The 23,392-nt window shown below is 48.9% G+C and overlaps 1 protein-coding gene across 1 annotated transcript; it reads right to left on the bottom strand.

Annotated features, from left to right (window-relative positions):
• Positions 1-1,112: 1,112 nt before the first annotated feature.
• On the bottom strand, positions 1,113-2,687 carry LOC149343679 (uncharacterized). Its single transcript, XM_089547046.1, has 2 exons — positions 2,562-2,687; positions 1,113-2,214 (listed from the first exon to the last, which is right to left on the bottom strand). The coding sequence occupies exons 1-2, from the start codon at positions 2,685-2,687 to the stop codon at positions 1,201-1,203; spliced, it is 1,140 nt and encodes a 379-aa protein (XP_089403172.1). The 3' UTR covers positions 1,113-1,200.
• Between the last annotated feature and the right edge of the window lie 20,705 nt (positions 2,688-23,392).

The following is a 23,392-nucleotide window of genomic DNA, read 5'->3' as shown; positions in this document are numbered from 1 at the left end:
TAAAATTAACACACCGGAAACGAAAGTAATGCTCAACAGTGTCGCCAAGGAACAGCAGTTAACAATTGGCAGCTAGATGCTGGAAGTGGGCAGATAGTTGCCGCTTATACAGATCTTGAGAGGGAAATAACTAGAAGAATAAGAATGGGGTGGGATGTATATGGCACGTTCTCGCAGATCATGAACGGCAGATTATCAATATTGGTCAGGAAAAAAGTATACAAATGCTGTATCTTGCCGGTACTCTGCCATGGGGCACAAACGTGGAGGCTAACGAAAATGGTTTGGTGTAAGTGAAGGACAACGGAGCCAGTTATGGAAAGAAAAATGATAGGTGTAACGCGGGCAGAGTGGATGAGGAAACAAAAGCGGGTTAATGACATCCTAGTCGAAATCAAGAGGAAGAAATGGGCTTGGGTAGGGCAAGTAATACGAAGGCAAGACAACCACTGGTCCTTAAGGGTTGCGGAGTGGATTTCAAGAGGAGACAAGCGTAGCAGTGGGCGAGGGAAAGTTAGGTGGGCAGGCGAGATTGAGAAGTTTGGGGAGGTACGGTGGCCGCTGCCGGGAAAGGACGCGGTTAGTTGCACCGACATGGGATAGGCCTTTGCCCTGCAGTGGGTGTAGTCAGGCTGATGATGATGAAGTGCTGTGAATGTGAAAGCATTGTGCACTACTGCTGTTTACGTCGATGCGTTTGTGGTTGATTGTCGGAATTATTCTGTGCGCTTGTGTAAATTAGTTCCGAGTTGGCTAATAAACCAGACAGCATGTTTAGCTCAATATATGCAGACTTGGTAATTCTCTACTTAACACTCGTAGATTGCGGCGAGTCCTCATACTAATGGCACTGCCATGGCAGGTGGATGTTCCTGCCACAGCCACCCGTAGGGATTGTGCGACCCATGTTGCTCTCCGCGTCCAACTTCTTGCGCAGCTGCCAGGTCGCTGCCCCGAAATTATACCAGAGCTTCCCCCCAGTGCTTCTCCAAACGGACGCGAGTTACTCTGTGAACAGAAAGTGTGGCCACAGTGTCTCCGCGGCACGCCTGAGGCAAGTAATGCTTTCACTATAATGAATATGAACATTTATTTTTTACGAGGGCGTTTATTCACACCCAGTCGAGAGATAAGTTCGTTGATGAACAAGCGCGCGAAATAGCGGCGGACAGATCGTCGTATCGGTCTTCAAGGCCGCTGTCATGCGCGTGCTCTTTGAAAGCTCTGGGTTGCTGCCGACTCTGTCGCTTCCGTCGGCAGCGTCTCCGTTGTCGCTTCTTTGGTCGCCTCTGATGTGTCTGGTTCTATCGGTGACGTGTCCTTGGTCGATTCAGCAGTCGAGTCTGTGGCCGCTTCAGCAGTCGACTGTGTGTCTGGTTCAGTTGAAAAGGTGTCCATGGTCGAATTCGTGTCAGGCGTGCCTTTTGGGCCTTCCGCTGTCGGCAGTGCTGTTTGTGATTCTCTCTCTGGTGAGTCCGTGGTTAGGTCTGCTGTCGACTCAGCTATTTCTGTTTCCATCGCTGACGAGTTCGTGAAAGATGCTTCTGTTGGCATTTCCGTTGTTGATGATTCCATGCTTGATGTCGCTGACGAATCGGCGGTCGGTTCTTCCGAATCAGAAACGTTCGTGGGCTCTTCCTCACTCCATGCTGTCATCATCGAGGAGTTTGTGGTCGGTGCTTCTACTGGTGGCTCCGTCGTGAATGATTCCATGCTGGATGTTCCTGATGAATCGCTGGTCAGTTCTGCCGAATCAGACGCGTCGGTGATCTCTGCTCCCGCCGATGATGAATTAGCCGTTTCTCCCAGAGTAGGCTCAATCGATATTCCTGAATCAGACACATCCGTGGTCTCTAGTTCCGTCGGTGGTGAAGTAGCAGGCTCGGTCGCTGTAGGCTCCTCCATAGTAGAGATGTCCCTTTCCGTTTCCGGCGTGATGACGGGCGTTGGTTTGAGCGTCGGCACAGAGATAGGTGTTCTGCTGACCACCTCCGGCATGACCATTCCGGAGAAATTTTCAGATAATTTTTCTGTGACCACGGGGTTATCCAGGTACCAGCGGCTTACTTGTATCAGAAGCATAAGCATACTCAAGGCTAGCACCGAGAGGACTCCCACCGCTGCCAACTTGGCCGCCAGGTTGAGCTCTTTGTCCTCCTTTATCTCGCCAGGCGACTCCAACTGCAGCGATGTGTAGCCGCCTTGTTGCACGGTCTGCACAGGAAGCACATCTTGCATTCATTGAGAAGGTAAGCAGTTTGGTTAGACATCTACGAAGTGTCACAACTTCAAAGTTAAGTAAGTATCTACCATGCTGAGATGAACAACTTTGCGGCATAAAGAAGGGACTACAAGATATTAAAGACCCCTTGGATGGGTACTTTTAATCTGAATTGCAACACAGCCTTCAGCGTCTTGAGCAGTTCATCGCCAAGGAAAAATTTTAATTTGTAAAACCATATACGGCTGCATATTCGGGACCTCTCCCTCAAATCAATTTTGTTCGCGTATTAAGCTGCTTTGCAAGCGAATTACTGCATACAGTTAATTAGAAACCTCACCCTGCTGCGGCCACCGGTAGTCCAGTCGTAGCTGGCAGACCCAGAGCTGCGTCTTGAGGACGCGGATGACGGGTAGGAGACGCCGGGCGTGGCAGAGAACGCACTTTCGTTGGTCAAGGGCTCCATGTTACCCGGAGAATGCTTTTTGACTTGAAGCTCAAACGCAAGCTGCCTCGATGGCACGTCCCCGGCGTGTAGCTAACAGAAGGCTTCAGCAGGCACGCCCTTGTTGCAGTCTTTTTCCTCTAACGCTGTCACCTATGAGCGGCGCTGGGGCATTGACGAAGTGCAGGGACTGTAGTAAATAAATTAAAAGGCTGTGCAGTAATGAAATGAAGGCCCCGGAAATAGAGGAGAGCCGTGAAAAGTGCAAGTGGTGTGAATGCGAAATATGTAGAAAAAAAAACGATGAATTACATCTAGATCCATTCAGCCTGAGGACATCATCATCATCATCATATAGACGCAGTACTCAGTCATAGCGCCGAGGTGTGCGCGCTAATGTTGGTCTTTTTGAATGCAACACATTTTTGCGGCTTACAAATGGGAAAAATTAGAATGCAGAAATTAAGAGTTTTGACTCATTTAAATTAGCTATAGGCACATACTGAGGTCGTAAAAGAGAAACAATTCCCATGTGTCAACTTCTTTGAGCGGTGAAGTCAGGGCCACGGATGATGGCAAAGACGATGTTGTGGCAACGTCGTCGTCTTTAGAAGCGGCCTGGTGGTTTGGCTTGAAGTGAAGGTAATAAAAAGAGGTAGTGACGAAAATTCCCGCGTTTTTCTGGTTGATGTAGGTATCCGCTTAACACTGGCCTTAATCCTAAAGAAGGGTTAAGCGTACACGTCCTTGTCTTTTTCGTCTACGTGCTGACACGTATAAGCGACGCTGGGATGGTGACAAAGTTCAGGAACTGCAATAAATAAATTGAAAGGTTTTGCCGAAATGTAGCGCAGGTCTCAGAAAAAGAAGAGAGCCGTAAAAAGGAGAAGTGTTGTGAATGTGAAATAAATCGAAAAGAAATAAAATGTCGCTTACATTTAGATCTATATGCAGTCACCATTGAGTCACAGCGCTGAGGTTCGCGCGCTAAGGTTAGTCTTGATCTATTCGGACGCAATGAAGTTTTGAGGGCATATAAATGGGAAAGGTTACAATATAGGCACTAAGAGTTCTGACACATTTAAATCATGCATAGGCATATGGTGAGCTGATAGAAAAGAAACAATCCCCATGTGTAAACTTCCCGGAGGGGTGAAGACGGTGCCGCGAATGATGACTAAAACATTGTTCCTTCAGCATCTTCGTCTTCCGAGGAGGCCTGGTAATTTTCCTTGCAGGGAAGATAACCAAAATATGCAGTGAGGAAAAGTTCCGCACCATTTTTCTGGCTAAGGTAGCCACCCGCATAACTCATCCCTGGCCTTAATCCTTGTCTGATATGTTATTATAAGCGGGGTGGGTGTCCAGAATTTCACTGAGTGGCTCCACTGCCTGCTGTGCTCAAGCTCAAGGTCGGGCATGCAGAAGCGAGTGCTTGTCGACATTGGTTTGCCATACTGAAGCAGCGTGAAACGATGGACGACACAAGAGGAGAGGCGGAAAATGAAATTGCGTTGTTGCATGCAAATTGGCGTTTGTTCAGCGAGAAGAACTTGCATAAATATGACAGATGTATGTGCACGTAGAGCCAGCAGGTGAATTGGCGCAGCTAGACTGCGAAAAATGCTGAAAATGTGGTTATTTTCGCTCCAGACTTACGTTTCCCGTTGCCATGAATTTGTCGCATGTATTGGGCATAAGCGTTTTGTTATGCTTGCTGGTTTTTATTTCTTTCTCTTCGGTTTTTTGAAGTTCCCTCATGGCACTTGCAGATGGCATCAGAGACGGGAGTGAGCGGTTACAAAGAGCCAAATAAGAACACTGCTGAACAGGATTTATTACAAATAATGCTGTTTATTCTTTATTCATGTACAACTGAAATTCTACTGACCTTCTCTGCGATAGCGGAGCAGGTAGGGATAGCTCGCGTGGATATTGAGTATTTTCCGCTCCTTCCACGGGCAGAACCATGTGCGCCGAAGTTGCCATCTGTCTGAGTTTACGCCATGCCACACTGGGTGATCAGGTCCTAACAATCACGGAATAACTCTCGCGTACCACAGTCACGTGCATTATGTGACAGGGGTTACGTAACCGCAGATGTGGCATGCTTAAGGCGTGTTTGAGTAAGGAAGCAATGACAGAGGCTGTTTGTTACTAATAAATTTTATAATTTTTGCTCATGAGTAAAAGATATGCTTTACAGCACAGCATCCGAAGCGTAACGAGATGCCCTCCGCCTCTTTTTTGCGCAGAAATTATTCAAAGTTTGTCTGCTTTTTTAAGTCCTACGCAATGAATTTAATGAACACTATAATAATCCGCCGCAGGCTGCCGGTCAAAACGAGTGAAAAAGTGTATTGGATTATTATGGCATTGGCTATCGATAGAGAAACCAGGCCGTGTATATATTTTCACACGTTTAAAAGTAACATACTGTCTGACTTTCTTTGCGTGACAAAATTGGAGCTTCTGTTACAGATGCACCCGTCCTGCGCCGCAAGATTTTATAACCATGCGGGGCGGTGTGCAGGCCCAAATGCATGTCAAGGTGTCAGGGTATCCCTTTCAAAATTGTAAAGTGGCTTCACCTCAATGTGCATGTCCAGCGGTACGCATAACGCTGGTTAGTTGCTACTGCTTGCCTTAATACAGGACAACAGCGCTTATTGTTTATGGGGCTTCAACGTCCCAAAGCGACATAGGCTGTGAGCGACTCCGTAATGCAGGGCTCCGGAAATTTCCAGTTATTGGGGCACTTTTGTATATATTTTCGATGTGCTGCTTCTGCAAATGCAAACAAACCAATGCCGAACACTGTGCTGTTGACCTGCGTCAAGCTTTCTTCCCACCGCACTGCTATCGAATATGCAAGACGGGTATTAAAACAATATTGCCACGTATCATTGTAGTGTTTGTTCGTTCCCGCTCAAGGCTGCAGGAAAGGGCTGTTATCATTTTTGTTCGTGACGCGAGAAGCGACCAGTCTAATCTCGATTGATCGCAGCCATCAAAGGCTGCATCTAGGTTTTTCCAGATCGCTGTAGATCATCTTGTCCTGCTATCTGGAAGTTTCCTTGCCGGCTTTAAATTGAGCGATGCCGCGAGCAGCGGACATTCGTAGTTCGACGACTGACAAGCACGCTTGTTGCATACGCCGCCTCCGAGTGATTCAGTTCTTTTGCGGGCGCAAGTTAGCCCAAATAAAGAGCTTCGTTTCCAAGTATTCTTGGTGTGTTCCTGACCGCTGGACTGCCGTCACTACAACGTGACATCTGGTGGAGGTGCTGGGTAGCCTTCCAGGTACCGGACAACCCCTGCAAGTCGTGACGCCAGCCCTTTGAGCTATTCGCCGGAAGACCTGACTCCAGTCTACCACGCAGCCTCTGGAGCCTCCAGCCATGACTTACGCCGCAGCAGTGCGCCGTCCTGTACCTCGACGACGGGACCCAAGCCCCTATCGCCCTTAGCCAGGTGCGCTGGAGCGCCGCCCTCTCGCCCTAACTCGCCCGTCCTACGAGCGTCGTACACAGCCGAGGAAATGCGTCGAGTGGAGAACACCCGACCAGCGCCGCCCACAATGCTTCCACTGCGGAGAAGCCGGTCACATTCTCCGGTACTGCCCATACAGGAGAATGGGCATCCGAGGGTTCCCTTACGACGCCCCACGAACCCAACCCGGCCAGCGACCAGCCGAAATCGAGGATTTTTTGCGTCGGGAAGGATACTCATCGCCGAGCCGCCTATCGCGTTCTCCGTCCCCATCGTCACCGCGCTAAGTATCTCCTAGCCGAGGCTACGCAGTGCGTGGACGCTTCCCCAGCCCCCGAAGGTTAAACTGAATAATTCTGGAGGTGAGGTTGCTTCTGAGCGCAAGAACTAAGATCCTCCATCGACGAAAACAGAAGACCATGCCCCCTACGACGACGACGACCCCTACGAAGACGACGACCCCTACGAAGACGACGACCCCTACGAAGACGACGACCCCTATGACGACGACGATCCCTACGACGACGACGATCCCTACGACGACGACGATCCCTACGGCGACGACGATCCCTACGGCGACGACGATCCCTACGACGACAAAAACTACGACAACACCGACGAAAACACCGACGAAAACACCGACGAAAACACCGACGAAAACACCGACAACAACACCGACGACGACACGGCCAGACTTGAAGCTTTTACCGCTGCCCTTACACCTTATTAGGAACGCTAAAGGACTCTAAGTTCTCGAAGCATTCTCCGTGTTTAATGTCATTTTAAAGCATCGAGACGATGCTTCTTTGGAAGGGGGGTAATGCCACGTATCATTGTAGTGTTTGTTCGTTCACGCTCAAAGCTGCAGGAAAGGGCTGTTATCATTTTTGTTCGTGATGCGAGAAGCGACCAGTCTAATCTCGATTGATCGCAGCCATCAAAGGCTGCATCTAGGTTTTTCCAGATCGCTGTAGATCATCTTGTCCTGCTATCTGGAAGTTTCCTTGCCGGCTTTAAATTGAGGGATGCCGCGAGCAGCGGACATTCGTAGTTCGACGACTGACAAGCACGCTTGTTGCTTACGCCGCCGCCGAGTTATTCAGTTCTTTTGCGGGCGCAAGTTAGCCCAAATAAAGAGCTTCGTTTCCAAGTCTTCTTGGTGTGTTCCTACCGCTGGACTGCCGTCACTACAACGTGACAATATTGTAAGCACAGTGGGGGACCTTCGTCTTTATCTGCCCATATTCATCCTCATTGTGCGACCGTCGTCGTCATCTGTACATACATGTCTTCATCGCTCATCGCTCATCTTAGGCTTCAGAGGACTGGCCGCCATTATTGCGAGCGTGAATAAAGCTTGCTCCGTCCTGTCTTACGATATCATAATTATAATAATCGGTGTCACATTTTCAGGATTCTGAGAAACAGAAGACGCAAAAAAAATATTTGGGATCTTATTTTCCAGCGACAGCAGTTCCGCACTCGTTTTTTAGGGCACTTTTATTTCGACATGGATGTCACCCAACTCCACGCACACTTAGCGTGGCGTTCCCAGGCGCCCTTAGAGCGTGTGGGGGTAGCGGTCTCGGGCTCAATGGAGATGCCCTAGGCTCAGCGTGGCGAGCTCAGCGGAGATAAGCTACCAAGTGACAAGAAGGTTTTGGCCGTTTGGTGCCCAGCTTTCGCCGGTCGCAAGCCAGAGAATGGGTCGGAGCCAAAGTTTCACAAACAAAACAAAGTTTATACAGCAATGAGATGATACAGAGGGTTTCACAATCACTAGTACAAGCGCATACAAAGTGATTAACCAAAAAATGCAACGCCTGCAAAGTTATACTCAAGAGAGAATACAATACAAAGCAAATATGGTGCCTAAAGTTCACTAAGACACAAGAGAGGAAAACGAACAAAACACAATTTGTTCACCGGGCGCTGCGACAGTCCGACGACCACAGGTCCACGGCGAGGCCGTCCCGCCGACTGGCGCACGCTGCGTCTTTGGTCCGTAGCTGGGCGAGTGGTGTTCGTCCGGGATTCGAGCGGGCGCGCTTTGATGAAGCTTAAAAGGCGGCTCACAATAAACTGAAAGCGGTCACCGCCCTTCTTATGTAGCCTTGGTCAGCGTCTGTTTGTTCTACGCGCCAAAGTAGACGCTCACATACACACAGTGTCGGCTCTGCAGTCTCCTTTTCGTTCTCGCGCCGGCCGCGCGTCCTCATTGGTCAGAAGCTGGGAGTCGCCTCGAGGAACATCTCGAAGGTTCTGGCGTGGCGCCGCCGCCGAAGTGCGAGTGAAGAGGAGGGGGACATGTCTTAGCGCGCGCAAGGCTACGCCTTTTCCGTCAACATCGCGTAGAAACGACTCCGACGTTCTAGAATAATCGACGTTGTTGCTGACTCATTCCCTGTGCCCAGCGGTGGTGGACGGGGCAGCCACACACACACAAGGCTAGTAGCTCTCCAGGGGTTTCATGTTCCGCCGATTTACGACCCTCGCTGGCGAGAGGCGTTCGCATGGCGCTGTTTTGTTTCTTTTTTTCAAAATGCGCGAAATTGTGTGACAATGAATTATAACGTCGCCTCTTGTCTTTGCAAAAGGAAGGCGATCCGGATATCCGGAGGATGGAGCACACCATGCTATGGACCGTGAGGAAGAGGAAGAAAAAGTCTGAAAATGGAGGATGCGGTCTTCCGTCAAAGGGCTTCCATGACGTCGGCAGGAGCACAAGGCAAGCCGGTCTTCACCAAGACAGCGGTCACCAACCAGGCGCCTGGGCTCCAGAAATCCACCAAAGACCTGCACGAAGCAGGAGCTCCTCCGGCTGCAGCAGCCCCGCCAGCGGCCAGAGCGGCGCCCATCGGTGCCGAACAACGGCCGCGGGCTAAACGCAGAGGTGCCGCCATAGAGGTGGCCGAATTCACGACCACCCCGAGGGGAACGCCCGAAGCCGAACGCGGCGTCGGCGACCTCAACAGTTCCCAGCCTCGTCAAAGCCGCCGCCATCCCTGCTTCTTGTGCCTGCTCTACCTGGGCGGGATGGTCAGCCTGGCGCTCATTGTGGCCGCGTACCTCACGACACACGGCCGCTCTCCGGGGTACTTGCAAGTGCCCGTGCTTCTCTCGCCTACGTCTTCGACTGCGCCCGGAACTGAGGCGACATCGGCGTTGAGCGCCAGCACAGATGCATGGACGACGAGGACCGTGAGAATGGAAAAGCCCGGGGTGCCGTCTCCAAGCCATACGCAGCCATTCCCCAGCCTCGCTTCGACAAGGAAGGTGAATAAAGCCAGCACTGCGACTAGACTGACAGGGGATGGGCAGCGTAGCCCCTCGAAACATCCGAAACGTGATGAGTTGGGGAAGGCACCAGTGAACGGCACCGAGCGTCCACATGAAAAGATAACCCTCAGGACACGACGTCGTGGCCGGCGGCAGCGAGAACAGCGAAAGCCTGGCGTCGTGAAAGTGCGAAGACAGCGCAGCACGAAATGACGCGCACTACCTAGCTCACGGCGACACCCAGCTTAAGCGTTGCCGCTCTTCGTATTCGTTTTACTCCCCTTGGTGCCTCAGTAATGGATTAATAACAGAGCTTGTACGCTGCTGCAGCGTCGCTCCAATCACGTGTCCCTTAAGCAGCGGGCAAAAAGAAAATAAACGGATAAAATAAAGGCCAACTTGAAAACGCTTTGTTTCATGCATTCAATCAAATTCAATTAAAAAGAGAACTCGCGTGACGAAGGAATTGCATAACCATTTCTGGGTGCTGCCTGATGTCGGTGACCACAACCTACAGCGCACTCCCTCACAAAAGCAGCATTTGGCCACCTCATGCATATAGTACATGGCCACAACCTTCTATCCAAGAACCAATCAATCCTCCGTCCTCAAATCTCAGCGGCTGCGGGTCAACTGATAAAGGCGGCAGTAACACCTGTTAAGCAGTGGGGGGAGGGAATACAGGGTCTGTTCTTAAAGTAGTAGGACTGATTTTTTCCTGGGCGAACAGGCGGACGAAAGGTTGTCTACGCGCACAGGATCGGTGAAAGGGGATATTGGGAACGCTGGGGAAAATCGGCAGTCTGCTCTCGGCCGTTGAAGAGAGCAAGTCGCTTGTATTGTGGACCCCTGTCCAAACGCCTCGTCACGCAGAATCATGGAGTGTTTACTGGATCAGCGACACGCGATCAAATTTTGTGTAAAGCTTAGTAAAACGGGCAAAGAGACTCATGACATGATTAAGGAGGCCTACGGGGATGCTGCCATGGGTAGATCAAGTGTTTTTGAGTGGCTCAAGGTGTTCTAAGAAGGTAGGGAAAGAGGGGAAGACGACGACCGCTCCGGACGCTCATCGACCAGCAAGACCAACGAAAATGTGTCGTGATCAGAAATTTACTTAACAGTGATCGCAGGCTGAGTATCAGAATGATTGCTAAGGGCTTTAGCATTCCTAAAATTCAAGTTTTTGAGATCATGACAGAAAACTTAGCCATCAAGAAAGTGTGCGCGAAGTTGGTGCCACGAGTGTACTCAGAGGAGCAAAAGGCCAGCCGGAAAGCGATCTGCTAGGATCTTCTTCATTACGTGAATGAGGACCCCGATTTTTTTGGATAATCTGGTGACCTGTTACGCGACGTGGGTGTTTGAATACGACACGGAGAGCAAGCGGCGGAGGTCAGAATGGCCCACTCCTTCTTACCCACGCCCCAAGAAAGCGCGAGAGAGTAAATCGAAGGAGAGTCCGTGCTGCTTTTTTGATCGACATGGCATCATCCACAAAGAGTTCGTACCACCCAGACAAACAGTTAATGCAGTTTTTTACGTGTAAGTCCTCAGAAGACTGCGAAAACGCATTGTTCGTGTCCGCCCAGTCATCGCCGGCTGCACCAAGACAATGCGCCGAGCCACACAGGGTTCCTCGTAATGGAGTATCTTGCCTAGCACAAGGTGGCAACGCTACCTCACCCCCCCCCCCCCCCCCCTAGAGCCCCGACTTGACCCCTCCAGACTTTTTCTATTCCCGAGAATAAACTCGACGCTCAAGGAGAAGCATCACGGATCGGTAGAGGCGGTTCAACAGGCCGTGACGAGGGAGCTAAACAGCATTCCGGTCCAGGCGTTCCTGGAGGCGTACCAAAACTGTAAAACTCATTGGCAGCAGCGTGCAGATGCGGAAGGGAGCTCTTTTGAAAAATACTAATCATTTGTACTATTATCATTAATAAAATTTAGAAGAAAAAATCAGTCCTACTAGTTTCAGAACAGACCCTGTAATCTATGGCTCCGAACAGGCCGCCTTTGAAAACTGAACTTGGCAACATTTAATGCTAGAACCTTATGAGTTTTGCTTAGCAGTGCTGTTCGAGGAGCTAGCAGATCTTAAATGGATGTTATGACGCTCAGTGAGATTACGAGGAGAGATAAGGCGTATACAGTACTAAGGGGCGGGCACGTACTGCGCTATCGTGGAATAGCGGACAGATGAGAACTAGGTGTGGGATTCATCATCAATAAGAATATAGCTGGCGAAGTAGAGGAGTTCTATAGTAATATGGAGATGCTGGCAGCTATCGTAATTCGGCTTAATAAAAGGTGTAAGCTGAAGGTGGTGCAGGCCTACACGCTTAACGTCGAGCCAGGATGACCAGATATTTCACAGCTTCTATGAAGACGTAGAATCGGCAATTAACAAGGTAAAATCACATTGCACGATATTGACGCGCTACTTCAATGCGAAGGTTTGCAAGAAGCAAGCCGGAGACCAGGTGGTAGGCGACTATGGCATACGCTCCAGGAATAGGAGGGGAGAGTTATGAGTAGAGTTCGCAGAGTGAAATTATTTACGGACCATGAATACCTTCTTCTGGAAACGTGAGAACAAGAAGTGGACGTGGAAGAGCCCGTATGGCGAGACTAAAAATGAAATAGACTTCATACTATGCGCTCACCCCAGCATCGTGCAGGATGTGGAGTCCCTCGGAATAGGTGCGTTTTGGAGACCACAGAATGGTAAGGTCTCGAATTGGGTTAGACTTGAGCAGGGTACGGAATAAACTAGTGAAAAGGAAGCTCACTAACGAGTTACCCATGAGAGGGAACGTAGAGGAATGTGGGATATCGCTTCAGAACTGATATTCTATTTTATCTGAGGAAGATGTTCTTAATGTTCAAACAGTAAACGATAATCTCATAGCACGTAAGGAGACTTAAGTGCCCTGAGTAGATTTTTTTCTGGTCTGAACTGCCCCAGTCTGCCTCCAACTTTGCGCCCCGTTTGCGTACTCCTGTGATGCGGTGCCTGAACATATTTTCGTTTTTCTTTTCCCCTCTTTACGCAGCGTCAACATAGCAGAAGCTTTGAGGACGCGGCATGTTGTGAGCACTACACCGCTTATTCGCTAGGGCGATCACTCACCCGTACTCGTCGCAGTTGCCTCGGTTTGGCGTTCAAATGGCGACACCGATGAAATGAAAATACACAAACGGTTGCATGTTGTGCGACGTCAGCGCACGAAGAAGAACCAAAGGGTGCTAAATGAATCCTGAGCTCTCGAATTGGGCGTCCCTATTGTCGCTCGGTGATCTTAAACTCTAGGATGTACAATGTAGAATATGTGGGGTATGGATACCAAATGTTCAATCTGCAGACGCCAGTTCATGTCACAAGACTATGCAGACCTCCGCTATGAACATAATTAATACATTTGAACCTAAATAATACTACTGTTCCCGGCACAGAGGTCTTATTTTCTCTTGCTGAGATGCTCTGCCAGCAGCGCGAATAAACAAAGGCAAAGTCAGAAACAATTTCCGTGTAGGTCTGTTTAGTTGATGCAGTGCTTATCTGACAGCGTGGTTATTCGATCGACGGTGATTAACTCACATTAATCTTGTTTCCGCCCAAACCCTGTCTTATTTGCACATATGAGCTTCGGTATTGTTACAAGGCCATTTTTCATCACCAGAGCACACATAGGTACAGCACATTAGTAGAACACGCATAGGGAAAATTCTTTTGAGGAGACGTTGTTTGGCTAAGAGCCAGAGTTCCCGTATAGTCAAGTATGATGTCCATAATGGTATTTCAGTAGCTAGTAAGGAATTGTATTTGTTTCGTTGATGCCCGCAACTAACAATGCGTTCGTACTCATTATACCTCTACCGCAACGCCTATACATTGAAGGAAGGGAACATGTCATTCGAAAAACTACTACGTTGCCGTTCCTCTTCTTCCAGTTTAATTTCTTTCCATCACCAGGTTTCCATACTAGTTTCTTGACTGTATGTAGTGAAGAAGCTGCAAAAAAGTTTTCACAACTTGCGCGTCGCCTTCGGCAGTTGTGTCATAATTTTGAAGTCAAGGGCCAGTGCTTGTGTATAATAATTTCCCTTTTATACAGCGATGCCCACTTAGAAGAATTTTCTCACCTTTAGGGATTTGCGGGAGCAAAATTTCCCAGAGAAAGAAAAAAAATCTTTATTATTTCAATCAAATGCGAGGACGTTTTTACCTTCAAGGCCAGAAGTCGTCCCGGATCCCTTGGTACCTGGCGGCTGAATGTGCTTGATTGATTATTTCTTTTTGTGCATATCCATATCATGTGGATCATGTTTGCCTGTCCCTTGCAAAGTTTGCATTTGCCATCGTATCATTTACCGGGTATCATTTGCTTAATATGTGCGGATTCGGGAATTTGTCTGTAATCGCCTTGAAATTGCTTCCTTTTTGCTGAGTTTGCGATCAGATTCCCGGTATAGCTTCTAGATTAGTCTGTAGTGCTGAACTATATCACTCCATCCTATCAGCCGGTCTTTTTCACGAATATTGTGTGTGTGAGGGGGGATGGAAGCCAGCTCTGAAAGAGAGCCCTCGAGCCAGTCGAGGGCCCAGTTCTCCTTCTCTGGGCCCAGCGCGCACACCAGGCTTTGGCAGGAAACAAAGGGGCAAGCTAACTAAGTAAACCATAAAACGTCACATAGACAGCAGCGAGATATTTACGCTGGACATTAGACACCTCCACTAGAAATCCATTTTAGTACGATTTACGGAAAATCTAAGTACCTACAACACGAAAATTGGGGTCCAGTCTACGTTATAAGTACGTACTGCAGACATCCAGCTTGACATTTATCAGATATTTGCGAAAATGTAAGTACGCCCAGTCTACGTAGTCTAGACGTCTATATAAAGAGAATGTGACTATACATAGATCAATATCCAGGTTAAAATTTCTAACTAGTTCCAGTCCAACTAGTTCCAGCGGGACACATTTCCAGTTGTTGAAACTGGAAATTTGTTCCTTATACCAGTTGCGACTGGAATCAGTTACAATACGAGATGCAGCTGACACCTGTTACAATTCCAGATGGAACGAAGACCTACTGCATCCCAGCCACAGACTTCCCCATGGAGTCGTCGGGACGTCCAAGCACTCCAGCTATCTTAAATACAGTTGAGTAAGCGAGTACATGGCCATCACGGGAGCCCAAAACACTGCGGATGACTTCTGAGTGCGTCAGTGTTTTACTGCGCTCGGCGATTTCACTGAATCTTGAATATTCTCGTTGAGCATAATCGTCAGGTTTACAGCTGCGGTGCCATCAATACCCTTCTGCCGAGCCCAATAAGTCAGGGTTGCTGCAAAAGAAAGCATAATTGTTCACTTTTCTAGGTGACAAGAGAATAGCACAGCAACCACAACAAACAAGCCCAGTAATTTACGCCATTTTTACCGACGCAAGTCTATGAAGCGTCAAAGGTTGCCCTTGCAGCACTAAAAGGCAGTCGTGCTGAGCGGAGTGTGCTTGCATACGCACTTCGGCACACCATCCGAACGCATGCCCACATTTCCGTAGTAGAGGCCAGTTGCATACATCAGCAGCCTTTGTTTCAATACAAAGCGAGTTTGGCAAAACAGCCAAATGAGTGAGTGTAAAAATATAACGTGCCGATAAATGCGTTACAATTTTTTCATTACGAACGCAAAAATAGCATAAAATAGACTTCAATGAGTAAACTGAGGCTGAGTACTCACCAGCAAAGGTCACGATCCAGCCGGTGAGAACGACTTGTAGTCCTAATTCGTACTGACGGGTTCACTTCGCCGAGTAGTAAAAGCAAGCAAGCTGTCTTCCTTCAGCTCCATCAAGGAAAGAACTGTTGAACAATCTCGCCAGCAATAATAAGGGAATAACTAATTCTGTGTCGAGGTTCTTCAAACACAGCGTTCCCAGGGAACACGATATAGAAATCGCACACGCCGTGTGCTCTACCACTGCCGCCATGGCTGAGCCTAGCCTCGTGAGGAGTGTGCGAAACTGACACATATTTTGTATTGTCTCTCTTTTATACCTAGTAGTATGCTTGATGTGGTACGAAAATAAGTACGAAAAATAAAAAAAAAATGGCGGCGTAGACAATTCACCGCGCAGCGCATATAGCATGAAGGCAAGATGACCAATTATCTTTAGGGTAATGGGCTGGATTCAGAGAGAATGCAAGCACAGCAGAGAGGATCAGGGCAGGTGGGCAGATCAGGTTCGGAAGTTTGCTGGGATAAGGTGGCCGCCGCTGGCACAGGGTTAACTAGAGAAATTTTTGGCATGCAGTGGACATGATGACAAACAGCGGGACTCAAGAAGTTTATTCTCAAGAAATATGAGGTTACACATTCAGCTACACAAATGGAAAAGCTATCCTCAGTTCAACATTCCAATAGTTAGTTATCATTGCTAGCGCGATTAGCAGATTTAACACAAAAAAAATAACTCTCAAAAATTGAACTGAACAAATTTGTGCACTTAAATAGTTGCATAACTTGAATAAAACATGCTTAATCAGAAAAAATGGTTATTATATTCCTGGCTGCTGAATAACAAAAAAGTTTTATAGTGTGTCCTCACTTTTCAGTGTGGTTGAGATAGCTTGGATTGGCTGTAGCACAAGGCATAAATTGAATGTAAGAATGAAATAACAATGCGAATCCTGACCAAAGTGACTAGCCTTTCAAACCAACTGCGTACAGTTGAGCCAGAACCCTGATGCATGTGCATTCAGATTTGTCATTACTACTTCCCGTATTTTTCTTCTTTCTAGGTAGGATAATGTTGCCGTGAAGCTAGCACGAAAACACACAAACACACAGGGAGCGCTGGTCATGCCTCCAATTTGTAGTCAACAGCGATTTCCAACCTTAAATGCAGTAAAGCAACACGAAATATCGAACGATTGAAAAATATGGAATTCATAAACTATATCTCACTTACATCCCCAGGACGTGACAAGTAATATCTACGAGGAGTCTAGGTTAATGCAGATATAATGTCGTGGGTACGTCTCCAGCTTTTCCACGAAAAAAAGGTTGGTAAATAAGACGTCTGAGAAATTTTGCTTTGGTACAGAGACGTTTAGACTTAATCTGGACATCTATCGGAGGTTTGGGGTTTGCTGGGAACTGGCTCAAAATTGACCGAAAGGAATTTTTACGGAGTTGCAGGGAGTTTTAAAAATTTGAAACGTTGCCACTTTTTCTGAACTGTTGTTGTTTTCGTGCGACTGCATGAAAAGAGGCCGGAAATAGGAAGTTTTGCTTACCAGTAACTCAATTTTTTTTAGGCATGGACATCGGTGTTTTTAAAATATCTTTTTTCTTATAAACTTCCGTGCTGATGATTATAGACGCGTTCATAAGAAACGTAGTACAAACATTTCTATTTCAGGAGCCGTGCTGCGATAACGACGTCATTTCTATCTTTAGACGAACTGGCTTAATAAAACTAATGTTATTGTAGCTCACCTTCTGTTTGTCGCTCACTTGCACCAGAACGTCTCTGTTTTTCACGATATTCTGCAAGAAAAAAAGTGCGTTTATTGTAACAGAGAAAGAAAACTCACATTGAGCACTTTCTGCTTTGGCTTTCATTCGCTCCTCTTTTTTTTCTCATGTTTTCAAACTCAAGACTCGACTGCAAGGCTCTACTGCAGCGCTGTTCTCGTGTCCGCCACTGGGGCCATATTCCGCCGCTGGCCAGGATGTTAAGCTGCGAAAATGGTTCAGTTCTAGCAACGATGTCGACAGTGGTGCTGCAGGACATGCTGCTGAACGACTCACCAGAAAGCATTGAGGTATATGGTGGCGTACGGAACCGAACAGCATTCGTGGCTGCATGCTTAGGAAACGAAAAGATACTCGAACCTAAAAAATAAACCTATTCACCAGTAACGAAAGCGAGCACTCATGGAATGCAGACTGCGGCTAAAATTTTCTGTGCTACCGAAGCTATAAAAAAACAAATAAGGATAACATTACCAGAAAATAACTGAAATAGAACAGCACGAGTGCCACCTGACTGTGCTTAAAAAGCGGCGGCAATGCTAGCAACAATTTATATAACACTACACGGTAAAAATAATTTATAAATGACGTTTTTATTTCAGGTTGTCTCGGGCAAGTTGTTTTTCATAAGCAGCAAGCCATATGTATAGAATGCGGCACCGCATACGGTTTTTGCATAGTCGCGCTGGCACTTCTACTTCGAGCTCCATAGTGTTCCCGCAATACAAAGAAGGGGTGAGGCAGTCTTTCCCGCTGCTCTTTGCGCTGCTCTCAAGGTGATTAACTTCCTCAGGCATCGATCGGCTCCCGCTTCGTCTTTGTGAAGGACATTCGTTGGTGTGCCTAGGATGAGGAGACCCAACTGAGCCTCTGAACAGACCGGTTTACGCTTTGAATACGACTGTGGACTATGTTTTGCCACGAAGCAAGCAGCAGAGTGGCGCAGTGGAAGCGTGCTGGGCCCATAACCCAGAGGTCCGTGGATCGAAACCACGCTCTGCTATAGTTTTGTAAACGTATTTTTTTTTCTGTTTTAACAAGAAGATTCAACCTGCGCTACATTTTTTCCGGCACCGATGCAGAGTAGCCTGGTGCCCCTTTTTAAGCGCATCCCGCTAGGTGTCAAAACCGGCACCCTTTTGGGTGCAAGTGGGCGCTTCTATATACGCACATGCTGCGGCAGTTTTCCTTATTACCCGACAGCGCTGCTCTGGCGTGAGGAAATAGGGTTATAGTTTAGTTTATGGGGTTTAACGTCCCAAAGCGACTAAGGCTATGAGAGACGCTAAATAAGGTTTTGGTTTATGGTTTAAGGGGTTTAACGTCCCAAAAGGGCCCAGGCTATGGGGACCTCGCGTGAGGAAATATATTGCCGTGCTTCTTTTCCTGACGGTAAATGCGATGGTAAATAAACTATTCAATAGTAGCACCCGTTCCAATTGTTTTTTTTCTAGATTTTGTCTATTTAAAATGGCAGTTGTATCATTTAACCTTACCGTTACTGGCTACGCACCATTCGTAGCAGGAAAACATTAAAGGATCTTCATGTGCAGAATAGTGTGCAGTTAACTAGGTGCTATAAAGGCCGTCCGATGTTACTGTTTGGTGCTGACATTCTTGCAGATGGCCTTGTAACAATGCCGAAGCGCATATGTGCAATAAGACACGGTTTGTGAGGAAAGAAGGTAAACGTGCGTAAAGCACGCAGTCTTAAAACGACTGTTTAATGAACACAGAATCAACCAACCAGACGCACAATGTAATTTTTTCTGTATTTGTCCTCTCCTGTTCACGCTGCTGGCATAACATCGGAGCTGCAGAAAGTAAGGCTTTTGTGCCTGGCGTGGTAGTCTTATTCCAGGTAGCCTTTTAACGACTATGCTCATAGCTGAGGTAAACACAGTTTTGTGACGTAAACTGGCGTCTAGAGGTTGAACATTTGTTATGAGCACGCCCTAGATTATACATTGTACATTCTCGAGTTTAAGATCCCGAAGCTACACGTGCACTTTCAGGGACGATGCAGTGCAAGGCTCAGGATTCATTTGGCCCCATGGGGCTCTTCACGGTGCGCTGACATTGCACAGCACGCAACCGTTAGTGTATTTTGACTTCATCGATGTCGGCATGTGAACGGCAGAACAAGAGCGACCGCTGCGAGTAGCACACTATGGGCGAGTGATCTTCCTAGCGAATCGGTATTGTAGTGCGCAGCACATTCCGTGTCCTCTTAGTTTGTGGCATGTTAACGCTGTGTAGAGAGGAGGAAAATAAGAAAATATGTTCAGGCCCCGCATCGCACGCAAACTTAAACGGGGGTGCAACTGTTATATAGCAGCACGCAGGAATGACGGAACAAGACGAACGATTTATTCAGGCAACTCCTTTTATAGCCCGCTGTTGACGTTTTGATCACGTGGTCATGACAGGGTTTGCCGACGACGCATCATCTCTCCCCCCTTAAAAAAAAAGCGTACTGGTGGCCGTCGCTGTCTGGTTGTTCTTCGCAAAACCTGGCGGGCCCGTTTCCGTCCCGGATGCTTCTCCCGGATGCTTCTCCCGGATGCTTCTCCCGGATGCTTCTCCCGGAGTTCCCGTCCCGGATGCGTCGTCCGCAGGTTCGCGCTTGCTAACTTCTCCAGGGGCTCGGTCCTCTGATTCAGTCCGACGTCTTAGTTGGTCCAAGTGCCGCCGCTGAAGACCTTGCTCCGAGTCAACGGAGACCATCCTGGAACCCTGTTGACCATGCACTACTCCTGGAATCCACCTGCGGCTTGCTCTGAAATTGCGCATCCAGACCGGTTCTCCAACATCAAATTTAGTCGCACCTACTCTTGGCTGGCTTTCTGCCGACTTCTCACCGGGCGTGATGCTGTCCATCTTCGTTCTTATCTTGTAACCGAATAAGTGTTCTGCGAGCGACTTGCCATCCTTTACAGGCGTTCGGCGATATCGGAACAAAAACCGAGCTATACGCATTTCCAGGCCTTTTCCAGGTTGTTCCTTTAGCCCTTTCTTGAGCGTGCGCACAGCTCTTTTGGCTAAACCATTCGATTGAGGGTGATAAGGGGCTGTTGTGAGTTTCTTTACGTTGTTTCGTGCCAGAAACTCGCGAAAAACGGCGCCCAGAAATTGTGGACCGTTATCTTAAACGAAAGTTTTTGGAAGGCCGAAGGGTGCAAATATTGACCGCAGTGCGTCGACCGTTGTTTGCGATGTGGCAGTTTTCATTGGAATTGCTTCCATCCATTTCGTTTCGGAGCGACGACCAATACCACATGTCCGTCCATTGGGCCTGCGAAATCTGCGTGTAGTCTGCTCCATCTTTCCCCGGTTGCTGGCCCCGCCAAAGGCATCTGTGCTGGTGGCATCGCAGCGGGCTGTGCAGAAATACAACATAATTTCACCAGTCGCTATATGTCAGAATCCAGACCCGGGTACCAAAACAGCGTTCTCGGCGTGCCTTTCATGGACGTCATACGAGGGTGCGTCTCATGGAGCAGACACAACAAACGCTTTGCCGCCGCCATAGGTAGAACAATGGGATGTCCCCAGTACACCAAACTGTGGCTCACGGTTAGCTCTGTTCTGTTGAAGTACGCCCGGAGATGCTCAAGATCGTGTGGTAGATACGGTGGCCATCCGTTGGCATTCCACCTTTTGACCTGTTGAAGAGTGGCGTCTCGGTTTGTCATTTGTTCAACCTCCCGGGCGCCGACCGCCGTTTCCTCAAGACACTGCGTATACAAAACGTACTCGTCGGCAGCGACATCCCGCGGCTCCGTAACCGGCAATGACAATCGACTGAGGGCGTCGGCATTGGAGTTCTCGCTGCCCTTGCGGTACTGCAATGAATAGCTGTAGTTGCCGAGGAACTAGGCCCAGCGCTGGATTCGCGCAGCCGCCATCGGTGGTATTGCTTTTCCTGGATTGAATAAACCAGTAAGAGGCTTGTGGTCGGTTACTAACACGAACCGATGTCCGTAGAAGTAGTCCTTGAACCGTGCGACACCGAACACCAGTGCCAGTGCTGCTTTTTCTAACTGAGAGTAGTTACGCTCTGCCTTTGGGAGTGTCCTGGTCCGGAATCCAATGGGGTAGTCAACACCGTTCACGCGGTGGGACAAAACGGCCCCAATGCCAACTGGTGACGCGTCGCACTCGAGCCGCAGTGGCTTATCCGGGTCGAAATGAGCAAGGAACTTGGAAGCCAGAATTGCCTGCTTAACTTTCTGAACAGCTTTTTCTTGTTCCTTGTTCCACTGCCACTTCGCCCTTTGAGCTAGGCGGGCGTACAGCGGAGCCAGCACAATGGCCAGATGGGGCAAGGCGTTACATCGGCCTTGATGTAACGCCTGGGCGGTGCACCGAACAGAAGGCGTCAGCGGGCACACGCTTGTTTGTCGTGTTTTTCGTCGACCTATCGACTTTCCTGCAGCGCAAAATGGTCACGAGGTCAGTAAAGTAATTAATAAATAAATACCAAGCAGAAGCGGAAACCCAGCCCTAGAAACAAAGGAGAGCAAGAAAACGGAATGTGTTAAAAAGTTAAGGGGTGCCCAAGAAAAAAAAATGGTGGTGTGGTATTGACTTAAATCAAGGCGTTTTGTAGTCAAAGAACCGCTTTGCGCGCGCTGCCTTGTATGCTGTGAGGTGCAAGCCACTCGCCGCCTGGAACAGCCAAACTCATAAGTGGCCTGGCAACCCTGACTGGCTCCGCGCGTTCCCTCTCGGAGTGCCGAGGCGGGGAGAGAGCCTTCGGCCGCGAGCGGAGACGCCGCCGTCTGTATTTCAAGCCCTTTGTTTGTAACTGTTGTTCAACGGTAGAATAAATGCATCCATGCTCACATATGGCGCAGTCGACGTCCCGAACCTCGGTGTAGCCCGCCCATTCGAAGCCGCAAGCCACTTCACCGAAAGCCGGAGTCAACGTGCATCGAGCACCAGCAACCGAAGCCCACCGCCCGTCTCACCGCCGCCGCCGCCGCCGCCGCCATGCCGCTCATAAACTGGTAGGAAGCCACCGCCTCGGACCTCGCTGGTTTTACAGTGGACTTCTTGCGAGATGAACTATCGCAACGCAATTTGGACAATACTGGTTCCAAGGACGAACTTATTTCTCGCATCCTTGCTGACACTGCCGCAAAACGAGTCCTGCTACCGGAAAGAACTGTATCAGTCACCGAGACGCAGCCCGCTCCAACTCAAGGTGACCATTTTTTCCAACCTATGCCAGTGTTCAGCGCCGACCTCGTACAGAATATGCAGATTTTGACCGCCTACCTTCAAAATCATTTAGCTTTGTCACTGTCACAAGCCTCTACGAGAGCAGTGCACGTAACAACTTTGCCGGATTTGTCATCAACGCTTCCGACGTTCAGTGGCGACGGAGGGTTATCCGTAACCCGATGGATAGACGATCTCGAGCGCACCCAACAGCTTGCCTCTTGGGAACCCGCTACCCTGCTAGCCATCGCCCTCTCAAAACTTCGTGGCCCAGCCGCTGACGTGAAGGAAAGCACTGGCCACCAGCTAAAAACTTGGTCAGAGTGGAAGGAAGCGCTTATAGCGCAGTTCGGCGAGCGACTGTCGCTTATACAGTGGCAGGAACTTGTCGGTGCGCGTGAGCAAAGCCCCGGTGAGAGCCTGGTTACCTATACTCTCGCCAAGCTCAAGATAATTGGAAGGTGCCCACTTTCTTTGACTCACAAAGAGCGCATCGAGTATTTAATTCAGGGCATCCGTGATGAGCAAGTGGCTACAGCGATCGTCGTTCAACGCCCGAAGACTCTCCAGGATTTCGTCAGCATCGCTTCAGAAGTTGATCGTGCCATGGACCACTCCCGCATGACTAGACTGACAAAGCCATCCGCGCCAATTTCAAGTCGACAGCCGCATCCTATCACCTCCAGTGCTACAGCCACGACCGAGAGCACTGCAGACATCCGCGAGCCTTCCCGACCTATAAATAGCACCTACCAGCAACCAAACCATGCAAGGCTGCCGCCCTCAAGAATATCCAACCTGCCACCTGCTGACCAAGAACATCGGTACGAGGCAATCTCTTCCAAGTATGGTGCACCTGCCTACAGACGAGGGCAAGACCTAAGCGAAGCGGTATGCTATAGCTGCAAGAAAAAGGGCCATCTGGCTAGCAACTGCACTGAGAAAGGACAGCCCTCCCGAGACAAGACGCAAACAATCCCTAAAGCGCCAACAGCATGTGTCGGCCGCACCGAGGACCCTTTGCTTGGATCCATGCTCAGGTGTGCGGTTATCACTGCTCACGTCAAGGGCCTTGGAGAGATAAATGCCTTCCCAGACAGTGGTTCGAACGTCACTATCCTCGCTGCCAGCCTAGCTGAAAACCTCAGCATAGAGCCGTGGACAAAGCCACCC

The sequence above is a fragment of the Amblyomma mixtum genome, chromosome 5 (assembly GCF_055824585.1).
Source record: "Amblyomma mixtum isolate Tamu chromosome 5, ASM5582458v1, whole genome shotgun sequence".
NCBI lineage: Eukaryota > Metazoa > Arthropoda > Arachnida > Ixodida > Ixodidae > Amblyomma > Amblyomma mixtum.
Note: the sequence above shows the minus strand (reverse complement) of the source record. Positions and strands in the feature narration are given on the sequence as shown.